The sequence below is a fragment of the Gekko japonicus genome, unplaced genomic scaffold, assembly GCF_001447785.1.
Source record: "Gekko japonicus isolate JY-2015 unplaced genomic scaffold, Gekko_japonicus_V1.1 scaffold463, whole genome shotgun sequence".
NCBI classification, from domain to species: Eukaryota; Metazoa; Chordata; class Lepidosauria; order Squamata; family Gekkonidae; genus Gekko; species Gekko japonicus.
The window spans coordinates 1,033,789-1,049,482 of record NW_015160224.1 but is presented as its reverse complement, the minus strand read 5'-3'; the positions used below and the strand labels follow the sequence as shown (position 1 = coordinate 1,049,482).

The following is a 15,694-nucleotide window of genomic DNA, read 5'->3' as shown; positions in this document are numbered from 1 at the left end:
AAGTGCAAGGTGATGCACATTGGAGCCAAAAACCCTAAATATAAATACACGTTGATGGGGTCTGAACTGGCAGAGACTGGACAAGAGAGAGATCTTGGAGTAGTAGTAGATAACTCACTGAAAATGTCAAGACAGTATGTGACTGCAATAAAGAAGGCCAATGCTATGCTGGGGATTATTAGGAAGGGTATTGAAAACAGATCAGCCAATATCATAATGCCCCTATATAAATCAATGGTGCAACCTCATTTGGAATACTGTGTGCAGTTCTGGTCACCACACCTTAAAAAGGATAGTATAGCTTTGGAAAAAGTGCAGAAAAGGGTTGGAATGATAAAAGGGTTGGAACCCTTTCCCTATGAGGAAAGGTTAAAGCGCTTAGGGCTCTTTAGCTTGGAGAAACGACGACTGAGGGGTGACATGATCGAGGTTTATAAGATTATGCATGGGATAGAGCAGGTTGAGAAAGAGGTACTTTTCTCCGTTTCTCACAAGACAAGAACTCGTGGGCACTCCATGAAATTGCTGAGCAGTCAGGTTGGAACAGATAAAAGGAAGTCCTTCTTCACCCAAAGAGTGATTAACACATGGAATTCACTGTGGCTATTAGCTCTGGGGCTCTGGGGCAAGTGATGCTCTGTCTTCTTGGTGCTTGGGGGGGTCAACAGTGGGAGGGCTTCTAATGTCCTGGTCCCACTGGTGGACCTCCTGATGGCACCTGGTATTTTTGGCCACTGTGTAACAGAGTGTTGGACTGGATGGGCCTTTGGCCAGATCCAACATTGGCATCTCTTATGTTCTTAAAGATATACATCATGGTGAGAGTGTGCTGACGTGGATCTGCGAGAGACCCAAGTTGGAATCTCTACTCTGCCATGGCAGCTGGCTGGGTGACCTTGGGCCAGTTACGCACTCTCAGCCTAACCTACCTTACAGGGTTGTTGTGATGCTAAAATGGAGGAGTGGAGAATGATGTAAGTCACTCTGGGTCCCTGTCGCAAGGGAAAAGGGAAGTGGGACCCTGGGCCAGTTATTCACTCTCAGACAAACGTACCTCACAAACTTGCTGTGAGGATAACATTGTGTGTGTGTGGGGGGGAAGTATGGTACACCAAGTACCTTGGGTATCTATCAGCGTCTCAATAAACTAAACTTTCTTCGAAGTGAATGGTGTTGAGAACTGATTTAACCAGGATTCTGATGGGAAGGATAGGATATACAATCGCAGGCAATGTGCGACAAATGTATATCGTATGTATTGGTGGGAACTTATTAGGCTATTCATGAGAATGACAAGTCGCGTGATTTGATTCCAATTCCATGTGATGTTTTGGCTCAGAGTGGCAGGCAGCAGGGCCTTCCCCAAGATGGCTCTGGCGAGTGGGCATCAGGCACTGGTTTTGAGTTGCTTTGGGTTTGCTAGGCTGGCCTCTTTAAACCTGTCTGCTACTGTAGCCTGTAAACGGTGCTCCCCACCCCAGTCTTCTGTTTGTTGAGCTACACTGATTTTCTGACTTAATGCAAAGGAATCATCTTTCTCCAAAGGTAAGACAGTCTTGCCTTGTTTGTGCACGAAACAGTGTTTGGGGCACTGCGTAGATGAGAAGCAAGGGCACACGGAGCTGTTGTTCATGCAAAGAGTAGCCCGGCCTGTAGGGATTACTGATCTATAAAGACTTTTAGGTGTTAGGCATGGGGTGTGGGGTTTTTTTGCAATTCCCTTTTTCTGTCAGAATAGGGTGTGTGCACGTGCTCACGCACATCTGCACCCAAGAATTCATGGAGAGGTGAAGGGAGGACCCACTGCTGAAGATCATCTCCACTGCTGCCCAATCCCACCCCATCTCTTCTTGGCCTTGGCTTCCTGAGGCTCCCTTAGAAGGCCATAAAATGCACAGCTGATCCCTTTTATACAATGCATGTCTGGGTAAAATGCCATCAAGCTGCAGCTGATTTCTGGCAACACTGTAGGGTTTTCAAGGCAAGTGATTCATTACAGGTGGTTCGCCCACTGCCTGTCTCTGCATCGTGATGCTTGGCAGTCTCCCACTGAAATACTAAGCAGGGTTGACCCTGCAGATCAGGCTAGCCTGGTGTCGTGGTTAAGTGCACGGACTCTAATATGGGAGAACCAGGTTTGATTCCCCACTTCTCCACTTGCACCTGGCTGGATGACCTTGGGCAAGCCATGGTTCTGGCAGAGGTGTTCTTGGAAAAGAGCCGTTTCTGTCAGAGCTCTCTCAGCCCCACCTCCCTCCCAGGGTGTCTGTTGTGGGGAGGGGAAGGGAAAGGAGTTCGTAAGCCGCTCTGAGACACCTTTGAGTAGTGAAGGGTGGGGTATAAATCCAATTGGATCAACATATGGAGCAGAGGTCCATCGGCGGCTATTAGCCACAAGGTATAGATAGGAACTCTCGGTCTGGGGCAAGGGATGCTGTGTATTCTTGGTGCCTGGGGGGGGGGCAACAGTGGGAGGGGCTTCTAGTGTCCTGGCCCCACTGCTGGACCTCCTGGAGGCCCCTGGTATTTTTGGCCACTGTGTGACAGAATGTTGGACCGGATGGGCCATTGGCCTGATCCAACACTGGCTTCTCTTCCGTTCTTAAACAGTACTTTGCTCAAATAGATTTACTGCTAAGCAGGTTAGGCCCTGGAGACCCAACGGCACACCTCTCCTCCTCTCTAGCCTGACGGGACAGTAACAGGAAATCCTCCCCCCCCCCACCTCCCTATGTATTGCCCTGTACTTTATTCTGAGCCACGTAGGGACTTGTTGCAAAGAAGAGCAACAAAAACACCTCCAGCACCTTTTCCCCAGTTCTGTACAGAGGTTCCACAAGAGCAGAGGACCCCTTACGATCGGATGGAAAGGCAGAGTCTAACAGGGCTGGCCGTCCATCACCCACACACCTCACAAGGTAGACCAGGCCCCCAACCTTTCTGAGCCTGTGGGCACCTTTGGAATTCCGAGAGAGTGTGGCAGGTGCAGCCCCCAAATGACTTCTCCACGAAGCAGAGCCCGCCCTGCAGTGGCTGCTGCAGCAGAGCCCCACAATGAAGGTCCCTGGGCTGTGATGGCAGCTGCTGCCTGAGCAACATTTAAAAAAACAACACTGCACAGTTAATCCAATCTCCAATAGCCAATTAAAACACTTACTAGGCAAAAGCTCCACCCACTTTCTAAAAACACCTAGTGGGCCCCAGGACAGGTGCTGGCGGGTGCCACGGCACCCACGGACACAAGGCTGGGGAAATCACGAGTGGGTAAGACTTCCGATGACAGATGGCACCTAGGAGAGGGGAGCTCCAGCCAGCAGCCAGGCACCCTTCCCGAGTCCGGGCCCAGCCCCGTCCTCCCTGCTGCCAACTGCCAGCATCAGGTCTGCTGCTCCTCTTCTCTCTGCACAAACTCAGTGGATGCACGCTGCTTGGCTGAAAACGGGTAAGCAGACAACAAAGCAGCTGTGCTGGGGGGGAGGTATCCAGAAGAAGACCCTGGCACCCAGTTGGTCCAGCGCGGGGCCGTTCTCATCTTAAGGCTTTCCAGCAAGAGCTGCAAAATGCTGTCACGGAACACCTGATCCATATAGAGCAGCACTGAGCACTGAAGGAGCACATGCCCCAGAGTGAATCACACACGTCCATGCATCTAGGAATCCTCAGCCAAACCCGTGAATTGTATACCCTGAAGTACTGTACTAGAATCTTAATCGCTCAGAACTTCAACCTTTGCAATGCTTGCACTGCAGTTTGTTATGCGCGCACAATCAGATGATAAAAACAAGAGTGATGTATGATCTCTTAGCTTTACATCAAGAAATGTGAGTTAGATCCCCCAGACCCATACTGCTAGCAGACCAGATTTCTTCTGGCAGAAGGAACCTTCCCTCTGACACTGGAGGCAGTAACTTCTGTCAGTGGAATAGATCTGCCCAAGGCGGGGGGGGGGGGGGGGGGGGCTGCAATGGGGGGGAAATCCCATATCTCCCCCATCTCTGAGCCCAGCTGCCGACATGTGCAGACAATACAATTATATTTGGGGGAGGATTTAAACCCCCTGTATACTTTTTTTTAATTCAGATTTTTCTGTTTCGTGTCAGTGGGGCACCTATCCACAGATTTAGGTATCCGCAGATGGGGGCCACACATCATTATTAGTATATAGACGATTCAAACCATGGAATATCCCTACGACGCTAGACAGGCGGAATTCACGGCATTAGCCATTGGCCAGCACACAGTTATGGTGAAGGACCCAATTAATTCAAACTCATAGTAACCAAGTCTACGACTATTAGCCACAAAAGCTAGCAGGGCCTCCATATCTAGAGGCATTACAACTCTCAACACCCGATGCCGCTGCCACTTCCATGCTCTGGTTCTGAGCTTCCCAAGGACACCCGAGCTTGTACTTGCCAAGTAGCATGGGAGGGCCTTGGCCTCTCTGCTATCTGTTCAGCCCACTATGGCAACCAGTTGGCCACTCTGTGAAACTGTGTGCTGGACTAGATGGAGCACTGGTCTGATCCAGCAGGCTTGCTCTTATGCCTCGATGGGAGTTTTGGTTTCACGTGCAGGGACAATTTCTTTTCTTAATACGGGAGGAGGAGTTGGACTGACTGGAGATGTCAAACAGAAAGACGGAGGTAGAGGGCTAAATATAGTTAACTTCCAGCAAACTGGATAGAGCGTACCACAGATTGCAAGTGTGAGTCAACAGCAATTCTGGTAATGGCAAAGCCTTGTTCTACGTATCTGGCTGTGATCCAAAGAGCCAGCGCAAGATGGAAAGATACAGTACTGCAGAAGAGACCTATCAGATTGCTTTTGGACTCCCCATTCTTTTCACTGAATATTCTGCAGGTCTAATGCAAGAGGGGGTGAGGGGAAGAGAAGGCGGGGGGGGGGGGGTAGAAAATCGATTGCTGGATTTGGTAACTTTTCAAGCACTTAAGACTTCTTCCCTGACACCAGACAGCTGATGAAAAACCCAGCTTTCACCAGGCGCCATATGCCTTAATGGCTGGCCCAGTTCCAAGGGCCTTTTGCGAACCTGGATGCCCCGCCCACTCGATATTAAAAACAAACAAACAAATGAAGGTTGCATCAGAGTTGAAGCTACATAATTCATATTCTGGACATTTCACTAGGGAGACACTCATCTGTACTTACAGATACATTTAAGAAAATGCATCCTCTCTCATCTTTCCTCCCTCACCATTTATGGCTCTCGGTCTGATGGGCAGCAATACTCTCTCTTCAATTAAGGGACACCTTAGGGTTCATCATCACACAATTGCTCCCAGAGACCCCATGCCAAATGCTCTTTTGGCACCGAGCTCGGGAGATGAATTAGTAGGAAGTCTTCTCAGTAATGCCCTCTCTCTAATTCCCATCCCCACCATCAGCATTTATACCTCCTCTCCCCCCCTTCCATTTCCCCCCCCCTCCACTCCTCTGCCCGAGTGGCTTTTACCGTCCCATCTTTCATGCGTGTGCCTGTCTTGATTCTCTGGAGGTGTATTTAAGAGATGTCATATCCCCCCTTTTTCTTCCGGCTTTCAACGGGCCTTCAAGTCACCACTTTTGCAGATGGGGTCGTCCTTTTTTTTAATTGAGCAGATGCCAGGGCATTGGGGGAGGGGGTGTAAACAGGGGGAGGTGGCTGGGGTGGGGTGGGAAAGGAAACGAAGGTTGTAGAAGGCACCATTATCACAGAGTATGGCCCAATCCAGGTTGGGAGCAACTAGCGAAAAAGTTTCTGTGTGTGTGGGAGAAGACGGGAAACACGGTAAGGAAGAGATTTGCTGGCTTTGTTGAGTCCAAGGCAAAGATTGGGGAGGGTGATTTGATGGGCAAGAGGAAACCCAATTTCTTCCCAAAGGACTACACTACCAGGTGCTGGTGGAGGCAAAAATATTCTTCTAAGGAGCATGGGGGATAAGAGTGGGAAGGACCGTGAGAAACTGGGATATAACCGCGCCCACAACTCAAAAACCAAGCGGCAGAGCATGCCACCAGAGAAGCCGTTGCACCAGTCCTCCTAACGGACGCTTCCTTTCCCTGGGTGATCTTCTGGCCTGGGAGTGCCACTTAATTCTCATGGCACCTTACTTTGGAGACACACAGACACTTTTTGTAGCAACACAGAAATGGCACTTTCACACGGCGCATAAAGCAGGGTTCAAAGAAAGCCAGCCTGGGAGCAATGGAAGCCACCAGCCAGTTGTGTCTCCCTCCCCCAATTAGACTGTCCAAAGGAGGCACCCACAAACCAGGGAAGCTCAGGCCATGGCCACGGCAGGGGCCGTTTCTTCTACAGGCTGTCTCAGAGGGAAAGGAGCAGGGACCAAACAGATGTAATACTTAAGCCACAAGACATCTTGTGGAATTTTTTTATTATAGAGAGAGTGTAAAATGCAACTGTCAGTCAAATAAAAAGAACATTTTTTTTTGTTTAAAACACATCATGCTCAACATTATCCAATTGTGTCTCTGTATAGTTAGACATTTCAAGCATTATAAAGAAATAAAGGGCGGGGGGGAAGGGTCTTAGAACAGTCACTTCAGTACATTTCAAAACGGAATGTCCCCGGAGGTCAATTAAAAATGTCAAGGAAAAATAGCTTTACTTCTGGGGGTTTTTTTTTCTCCTTTAAAAATACACTGTTATCTGTACAAGAAAACACTACAGTAAACATTGGAAACCATATTATCCCTTTTATTAAATCAAAAAAATTATTTAGCGCATACCTGTGGTTAATACTAGATTTCATTTTATTTCTCTAGGTAAATTCTGACAAATATTAAGATAAGAAAATACTTAAAAAGAAAAACGAAAACGAAAACAAATGATGGGGGGAGGGGGGGAAGCCAACACACACCCTGGAATTAAAAAATAGCTACTTACTATTTTATATGTTTTAATGTTCCACAGTGTTTGTTAAAGGTACTAATAGCAGTTTCTTCTTAATATTAAAAATAACAGTATTTATTTCTGAAATAGACAAAAAGGTATTTTGTTTGTTTTTTTTCTATTTTTTAAGACAAAGCTTGGAGGTCTTAGATACACAAATGCAACCAACAACGGAGACATGGAAAAAAATAGTATCGCTAAAAAATTAAACATTGTTTTTTTTATATTAACCCTTTAGATCTCTAGAAATTATACAACCCCTACAAAATTCTCCCCCCCCCCCCCCAATAACCTGCCGGACAGTCAGACAGCAAGGCTGCCTTGATAAAGTCACATAATTACAATACATACCATAATTCAGTTTTTTTAAAAAATGCAATAAAATCAAAAAAGACAGCCAAGATACAAGAAATTAGAAGTAAAATATTTAATGAATTTACATATTTAAGAATATTTAAATACTGTTTTTTTAAAAATTTATCTTTTTTAGAATTTGTTACATACCACCTAAGACTTCCAAGCCTCTTTCTGTTACAACAGAAAAGATTTAAAATTAAAAACACAAGGGGGGGGGGTGGGGGGACACACACACAGAAATCCACAATGTTGAAATGTCACAGCCCTGGGGTACGTTTTGGTGCCGGCTGCACTCTGGGCTTCCCTCCAAAAAGAATCCCGGAGACTTGCTTTTATTTTTTCTTTTCTTTTTCCTTACAAATTTGGAAACAAAAAAAGCCAAAGGGTGGGGGGAGAGAATAAAATTAGCCCCCCCCCCCAAACTACCCAGCATGTCCATGAAGTTTAGTACATTACTAATTGTTCCTGATTCTTAGAAAAGTTCAGTATAGATTATCCTAACAACTAGTGTTTCACAAAAAAACAAAAACAAAAAGTCTTCATCAAAATGTTGCAAATCTAGAAACCTCTGTTACAAAAAGGTTTACTTCCACATTGATTCCAAGAGAAAGGGGGGGGGGGGGGGAAAGAAAAAAGGTCACGCAGACTTTGTCCTACTGCTCCTGCAAGAAAGAGGAAACAGAAAGACCGGTTAAAATTTCTCAGCGAAACTCTAGAATGGAAAACCAGACTCTCGCATCCTCTGCACCGTGATCAACCAGGGGGCACCCAAGGACTTGGCAATAAGACAACTGCCCCAACCCCACCTGTGCTCCCCGGAGAAGCGCCTTGTGCAGAAGCGGAACACCCTGTGCCAAGCCAGACAGCAGCATGGATCTACGGCCCTCGTGCCAGGCTTGGGGGCTTTCCAGGGCTATCTGGGTGGCCAGGCCACCGTCGAGAACAGGACGTTGGACAGGGAAGCTCCCTTTGTTCTGGCCTAGCACGGGTCTTCGATTCTTCCAAAAACCATTAGACAAATTCACAGAAGACGGGGTTCAATGGCTCTTCACTGTGACCCTCCAGCTAACCAGAACCCCCAAGTACAAGGGAAGTCTATCTCACTAACCATGGTTAATAGTCATTGATCGACCCCACCCCCACCCCCGGTGAGCACATTGCCTGGATATAACACAAGCAGCCCCTCTGGATCTGACCAGGCCAACAGCCTGCTCCCAGCAGCGGCCTACCAGCCCTTTGGAGAAAGCTCCTGATTTCCCTACTCCACACATCTGCAGCTGTGCGCTGTGTCATTTGGCAGGAGAAGACAACCTTTGTATTCTGTATCTCTGAGAGGGAACTATTTACCAGCCTTCCATAGGAATAACTTGGACACATGCTAAATTAAATCAAAGGTCTGCACTAAGGCCAACCAGAGTTGCTGGCAATAAAACTTTACAACACGAATGGAACGTCTCTCTCTCTCTCTCTCGCTTTTCCATCTCTCGAAACTGTCAGGAAGGGCTGCTGGGCCATCTTCTATGCCAGAGCTTTTAATGGGGTATGAACTGCAGGTATACTTGGGGAAAGGTGGGGTTATCTGGTGTTTTATTTTGTTGGTTTTAAATTGTGATGTTTTTAAATATGATTTGTAACCCATCTTGAGCCATAAAGACAGGGTTAGAAATGTATTACTTCATTTTTGCTTTTGCTTGCGAATGTTTAAACGTGCATGAAATGGATTCAGTCTACTGGTCCAGCAAGGTCAGTCTCGTCCACTCTGACTGGCAGTGGCTTGCCAAGGTCTCGGGCTGAGGTCTTTTGCATCACCCACTACTGGATTCTTTTAAACCGGAGATGCCGGAGATTGAATTCAGGGCATTTTCCATGCCAAGCAGATGTTCTATCACTGAGCCTCCTCCCCTTCCCATCTTGCTCTTGGAACAACAGAAGTCCTGTTCAACCACCTTCTGGAGATTTCGAACACTCACACGCTTGGGAGCACACCTGCACCCCCAGGCAGGTCAGGGAGTTGGTACACTTTGGGCTTCTTGATTTGTGTACCCATGAACGGGGGGTGGGGGGGGGGAATGAGCTCTGAATGACTTATGTTGCAATGGTCCCGCTCTTACAGCTTGGGACAGCTGACAGGGCAGGGTCCGTAGCTCAGTGGTGTAGCATCTGCTTTCCATACGGAATGTCCCAGGTTCGATCCCTGGCTCTTCTAGTTAAAAAGATCTGGCAGGAGGTGATGTGAAAGACCCGGGAGAGCCGGTGCCAATCTAAGTGGGTGATACTGACTTCGATGGACCCAGGGTCTGATTCAGTCGAAGGCAGCTTCCTGTGAGGAGCCATGGCTCAGTGGCAGAGTGCATGCGTGGCGTGCAGAACGCCCCAGGTTCAATCTCCCACGTCAGAGACGAAGGAAGCTTTGCCTCTCGGAAGCTTACCCCCCCCCAACCGCTTCTGGAATCAGCTTAGCTGTTCTACGGCAGTCCAACACAGCCACCCGCTGAAACATGGAGTGGTGTGACTTCCCACAGGCGTGCTTTTTTAAAAAAGGGGAGGGGGCAAGTGAGGATGAGGGCTGGGCTTCCCTTTTTATCATTTGGAAAGTGCTTAGATAACGAGAGCTCCTTTCTGGATCTGGCCCAAGGGTTAGCCTTCTGCTTTGCTTCCAACCGTGGTCACACAGCCATCCTGTGTCTCTGGGCATTTGGTGCCTGGAGATATGTTGCCGTTGCGTACACAGAAGTCCCATTTTGCTTTAGTGGCCTTAAGCTACTGAAAGACCTCATGGCTCTGTGGAGAGTCTGCACTGCTCCCCCCCCCCCGCCACCGTTTTCTCCAGGATGACCTCAGCAGGCCTGGAACCCCGCAGAAGATGGTCCTACTGGAGGACTGACGGGACAAGAGGTGACACCCCAACCGTCATGAATGGATGACCCCACACAGACCGGTCCTGTCAAGGACAGTGCCCTACCAATCCCGCCATTTCAGCACTGCAGGCCGGGATACAGTCGTGTGGGGTCTGTGAGGATGGCTACTAAAAAGGCTCCTGTGAGCAGTGTTCCCTCTAAGCTGAGTTAGTGTGAGCCTAGCTCACAGTTATTTAGCCGCCAGCTCACTCATTTTTGTCTTTGCTCAGGAAGGATGGCTCCAGAGCAGGCTAATTTATGCAGGAGCCCAATCGCTCGCTCACAGCTTTAATGCCAGGAGCTCACAAAGTAGAATTTCTGGCTCACAAGATTCCGCAGCTTAGAGGGAACATTGCCCATGAGGACCAACTGCAACAGGCTGCCAGCTGCATCTCTGTATGATTTACTGTTCTGTTCCCATGTCTCAGACAGCCGCTGCTGGGAGACAACAGAGGCGAATCACTACCACACAGACAAGGCAAAGTTGCCTCGCAGAGGATCCTGCGTCCCGACTGTCTGTACAAGTCACTTCTGAAGGCATCCAATTAAGGGGACTCACGCAGCGATGCAGAGGGCGGGCTCCCGTGAGGGCAGGTGATTCAAAAATAAAATGCACAGCTAGGACAAGGAAACATTGCCCTCATTTTTGTGCTGGCAGCTAGACAATCCACTGTGGGTAAGCCACATCTGCTTGGCCTGTGGTGAGTTAAATCTACTTCCAAGTGACGCGGAAAAGAAATGTTTGGAAACTGGCAGCCGTTCCCCCCCACCCCCTCAGTACAAATGTCTGAAAGGCTGTCCCTTAGAGGAGGGCGGGGAGCTGTTCCCGTGGGAAGGTACTGGCTGGATCTTAGGGAAAACATTTTTTTACAGTTCAAGTTGTGCCACGGTGGGATCGGCTGCCTAAGGGAGGTGGTGAGCCCCCCCCCCCAGCAGTCTTCAAGCAGCGGCTGGACAAACCCTCACCAGGGATGCTCTCGGGCGGATCCTGCACTGAGCGGGGGAGGCCTCTGTGGCCCCTTCCAGCTCTGTGATCCTGTGATTCATCCCAGGAGATATTTGGGAGGCTGAGCCAAGCACAGGAGGGCCAGCCAGGAAAGCAGGCAGAACTATGGGTGAAGCTGAGAGGGGAACACCCACCTGGCCGTGGGCCTGAGCCTGCCCTAGTGTCTGCCCGTAATAAGCCGCTTGCTGTCTGTAATACTCTGCCCAGGCCATCGTGTAGTCTGGCTGGGAGCTTGCTTGAGAAGCGGCAGTAGCAGCGTGACCTGGAAGGGAAGGAGAAATGCACACCGTCAGCAGGAGAGGAAGCCGGGACACCGGTAGCCAGCCCACGCCCAGCCCAGGCATAGCGCCTGGCCACGATCCGTGTGAGTGGGGGGGGTTAAGCCCCGGTGAGCTCCGGGGATGGCTGTGGGCCCCGGATGCCCCCTTGGCGGCTTGTTGCGAGCAGGCAGGCTGGGAGGGAGGAGACTCGGCCTCAGGCATGGCTTGCTTGGGGCAGGGGACACGCTTCGCTGTGCGGAAGAGACAGCGGGGTGCAGTGGTCAGAGGGCTGGAGCAGGACTTGGGAGACCCAAGTTTTCATCCCCACTTGTGCCATGGAAGCCGGCTGAGTGACCGTGGGCCAGTCACGTTTTCTCAGCCTAGCCCGAGCCACGGGGTCGTTCCGAAGACAAAACGGAGGAGAGCAGGGTGGTGTAAGTGCCCCCTGGGGGCCCCCCCACGGGAGAGGAAGGCGGGGTAAAGACAAGGGCAGCAAACAAATGTAGACTGATCGGAACGCCAACGACCGGCAGCAGTTCCACATCCCGTGGCCATGGCTGAAGTATTCAGCCGGCAGCGCTGAGCCTTGGCCAGGAAAAAGCCAGCACAGAGGCAGGGGCTGTCTAACGGACAGAGGGACACAAGGAGACCCGCTATATCAAGAAGCTGAAGGGGGGAGAGGAGCTTCAGAACACACACACACCCCGGCTCCACCAGCGCTGTAGGTGGGAGGGCATTCTGCAACCAGAACTGCTCTGTGGAATGAGACTGATTCACAGAGACCCTCGGTAGCAGCAAGATGGAGCTGCCTGTCTCCGAAGGTCAGGCCTGCTTCCACCCCACACTGTGATTCTCCCCCTCCACGCTGGATGGCTCATAGCTTCCGACTTACGGGGCCCAGTGTGTGCCCCACTGCTCTACCCTACTTGAGGGCTGGTCCGTGGTACCTCGTGCCTTTTAGCGTGGCTCCCACTGCCCTGGTATCAACCCCCGGGGCTGAAGAAGGAACTGTCAAACATTTCAAGTACTTGAGGGGCAAGCAAGAAGCAAGTATTCTGAAGTTATGAAACCTGGATGAACCCTTTTTGGAGCAAACAAAGGGAGGGACAGAAACTGGAGACCTGCCCCTCCGAGGCACCAGCCCGCCACTCCACGGTCCAGGACGCCCAGTCTCTGCATGCTCCACCCCCCCCACCCCCGCACAGCCCAGTGCCACTCACTCTGTTTCTTGTAATAATCCTCCCATGCCTTGCTGTAATCTGGCTGGCTGTTCTGCTGCTGGGTCTGTTGACCTGCACAAAGACAACACAGGGCCGACGGCCATCAGGGGCGGGACACCGCCTCTCACCCAATGACCCACAGCACTGCAGGGTAGGCGAGCAGAGGCCCCAACCGATGCCCCCCCATCCCTCATGCGTGGCTCAAAAAAATCCAAGCACTTCTGCACTTCTCTCTTTGCCTGAATCCAAACGACCTTCGGTGCTCCTCTCTCCAGACTGGGGACTCCACAGCACAGGCCATTTCCCTTCAGACTTTTCTATCCAGCCCCTCCCGCCAGAACTGCTCAAGGCAGCTTATAGACAATTAAAAAATACAGACAATCGCGTATTAAGATCACATTTCAACACGAACAGAAAGCCTGGATAAAGAAAGACCTTCTGCAGTTTGTGCCTAGGACTCTGTAGACTTGGCACCGGCTGAATGTGGGATGCATGTTCCATAACTGAGGTGCCACCACGGAAAAAGCCCTGCTTTGCATGATCACCCACCTTATTTCAGGTACTGATGCAATGTGGGATAGGGCTTCAGATGATTCGAACAGTAACCAGGTAGGTTTACATGGGAGCAGGCAGGCCTTCAGATACCCTGAGCCCAGACCACAGAAGGCTTTTAAAGGTCAGAACCAACACTTTGAATTCAACCCAGGAGCAAAATAGCCAAGGCAAATTCTTGGTCAAATGGGAGAGGGGGCGCTGGTTTAAGCCTGGCTGGGAGGGAAGAGAAGAGGCTGCAGCCTGTAGATTGTGAGAGAACACTCGCTTGCTCAGAAAGCACAAGGGCTGAGTTCAAGCTGTGCACAAGGGGAAGATGGGGGATCCAACAATTCTCCAGACTCTGTCTTGTTACGAAAAGCCAAATGCAGGGCTGTTGTTACATTGGAACCACGTGAGCCATGCCAGTGACTGGCTCAGAAACCAAGACTGGGCTCTTTAGAGAACATCTGACATCATTTGCAATGATCTCTGAATTGAGACTGCTGCAGGCATCTTTCCTGATTGGGGTGGGGGAGAAGGAAGCTGTGGTAGTGGGGGGACTGCTTCCTGATTTTCAGGTTACAGTTGACGGGAGGCCTCCTTTTCCCCCTGAGCTGGGATCCGTGAGAACTAGATGCTCCCCATCCCCCAAGACAACAGCACGAACTTCAAAGATCTCCTCTAAAGCCCCCCCCCAACAATGGCAAACAAATGAAAATGCACGCACACCACGAGGAAAGCAGCATGCATTTAAGGAAAGGGGGGTAAGGAAAGGGGGGGCACATGAAGCAGGAAACCCACGAAGGAGAAGAGCCTTCTGAAGGGGCGGTGGTGGAGGCCTGGCAGGGGGAGGCACTGGGGGCACTTAAAAGGCTCCACCGAAGCTGGAAGTCAGCAACTTGCCTGGCCAGGGGTCAGGGCCAGCATGGCAAACCCCACCCCCGCTAATGCCAACAAAGGCCCCCTTCAACGCCTTTTCTTCCAAGCAGAATCACAGACTACGGGCAGGTCGAGAGGCCACGCTGGAAAAAATGTGTCTCAAGGCAAAGTGTTTTCACCCCGGGGGCTGGCTAATTTATTGGAGGTGGGAAGTAATTAAAAACTAAGAGGACATGTGGAGGGGGGGCTTGGGGGGGGTTTACAGGCGTGAACAGACTGCTCCTCTCTCTCCACGTTCAAAACGGCAAGAGGATGGGTCCTGAAACGACTTGGGAGAAGGACAAGTTCTGCAGGAAGGGCGAGAAAAGTGAACAGCCCGGGAGCACAACCCAAACACACGACTGCATTCCTGTGTGCACGACTTGCAAGGGAAATCCAGCTCCGTTACACACAGGTTTGCGCATACTCATTGGTTTGGGCTTTTTTCTTTTCTGAAGATCACAAGTGTCACAACAAGCTTGTGGCCTTGTGTCAGTGAAGCAATTAAGCCAGGTTGCTTTCCTCTTGCACTGTTAAGACGCTATTTTTAACATTTCACTTGGAATGTACTAGTCACGGGGAGGACAGGGAACTATCTGCAGTCCTTGGGAGCCTAGCCCCCAGCATGCACTGCTCACGGGTTTTCAAGGATATAACTGCAGCCAAAAAGGGCTAGAAACGGGCTCTTGATTTTATAACCAAACCCAGGAAGCAGAACAGCAAGGTCAAGCACCATGTTCATGCAGGTTTTCTTGTGCCCTTGTTGAATTGTAGAGCGTGCACACAGTGCCCTAGGTTACACGACACAATGGAAGGCGGAAGTGCTGAAGGAGAGCAAAAATCTCGAGCTGTATGAAATGGAGACTGATGGGGGTGGGGTGTTTGTGATTAAAAATAAAGTGAGTGAATAGGGAAAAAAGAACTAGGCCGTGAGGAGTTTTGTAGGTTATTTACCTAGTTTCTTATAATAATCCTCCCATGCTTTGGTAAACTCCACCTGGCCTGACTGGGTGCCATTGTGATCTGCAGCAGGAGGAGAAGAAACCCGTGAACCCCACTGGAAGCAAGCATCCCTCCGCCCCACAACCGCCAACCGGGTTCAGCCAAGAGGATGCCGAGGGAGCAGGGAACAAACCAGCCCCCCCTCCCATCATCAGGACAGCCAGAGACAAAAATCGAGATCTGAGCCAAAATTCGCCCCGTTCTGATGTCACTGGCTGCCAGTTGCATTTCCTCAAGGCCGTCTGCACCACTCACAAGTGTGCCAAGAAAAGCTTTTGTTTGTTTTTTGTTAAAAAAAGGTTATTTAGGGATAGTGAGGCTAGTGGAGTGTCAGAAGGTTTTGATTCCCCGATCCTGCTACTAACATAAGAATTGTGAGTTGACTGTTTTAACTGTTACCTATGTGTTTTAATCCTTTCTGTAAGCCTCCCTGAACCAGCTTCAGCCCACAGAAAGCAGAAGCCTGGCACCGCCAGGCCTGATGGAGGCTCAGAAGGGCGCTCCCTTCCTTCAGTCCCCAACAGAGTCACACCGGAGAGCAGAGGCCCTGTCTGGCCAAGGGCATCGCAAACTAGAGCAGGTCC

General features: G+C 50.1%; 1 protein-coding gene across 4 annotated transcripts in view; it reads right to left on the bottom strand.

Annotated features, from left to right (window-relative positions):
• Positions 1 to 7,427: 7,427 nt before the first annotated feature.
• Positions 7,428 to 15,694, bottom strand: part of FUBP3 (far upstream element (FUSE) binding protein 3) — a 98,457-nt gene continuing 90,190 nt past the window's right edge. Inside the window, exons 17-20 of one of the 4 annotated variants that reach the window (XM_015411510.1) lie at positions 15,063 to 15,131; positions 12,657 to 12,728; positions 11,311 to 11,438; positions 7,428 to 7,935 (exon numbers count right to left, since the gene is read on the bottom strand). In XM_015411510.1, coding sequence (XP_015266996.1) covers positions 7,927 to 7,935; positions 11,311 to 11,438; positions 12,657 to 12,728; positions 15,063 to 15,131 — 278 coding nt within the window. In that variant the 3' untranslated portion in view covers positions 7,428 to 7,926. The remainder of the gene's footprint in view (positions 7,936 to 11,310; positions 11,439 to 12,656; positions 12,729 to 15,062; positions 15,132 to 15,694) is intronic. The other 3 variants (XM_015411519.1, XM_015411524.1, XM_015411528.1) reach the window with 3 other exon arrangements.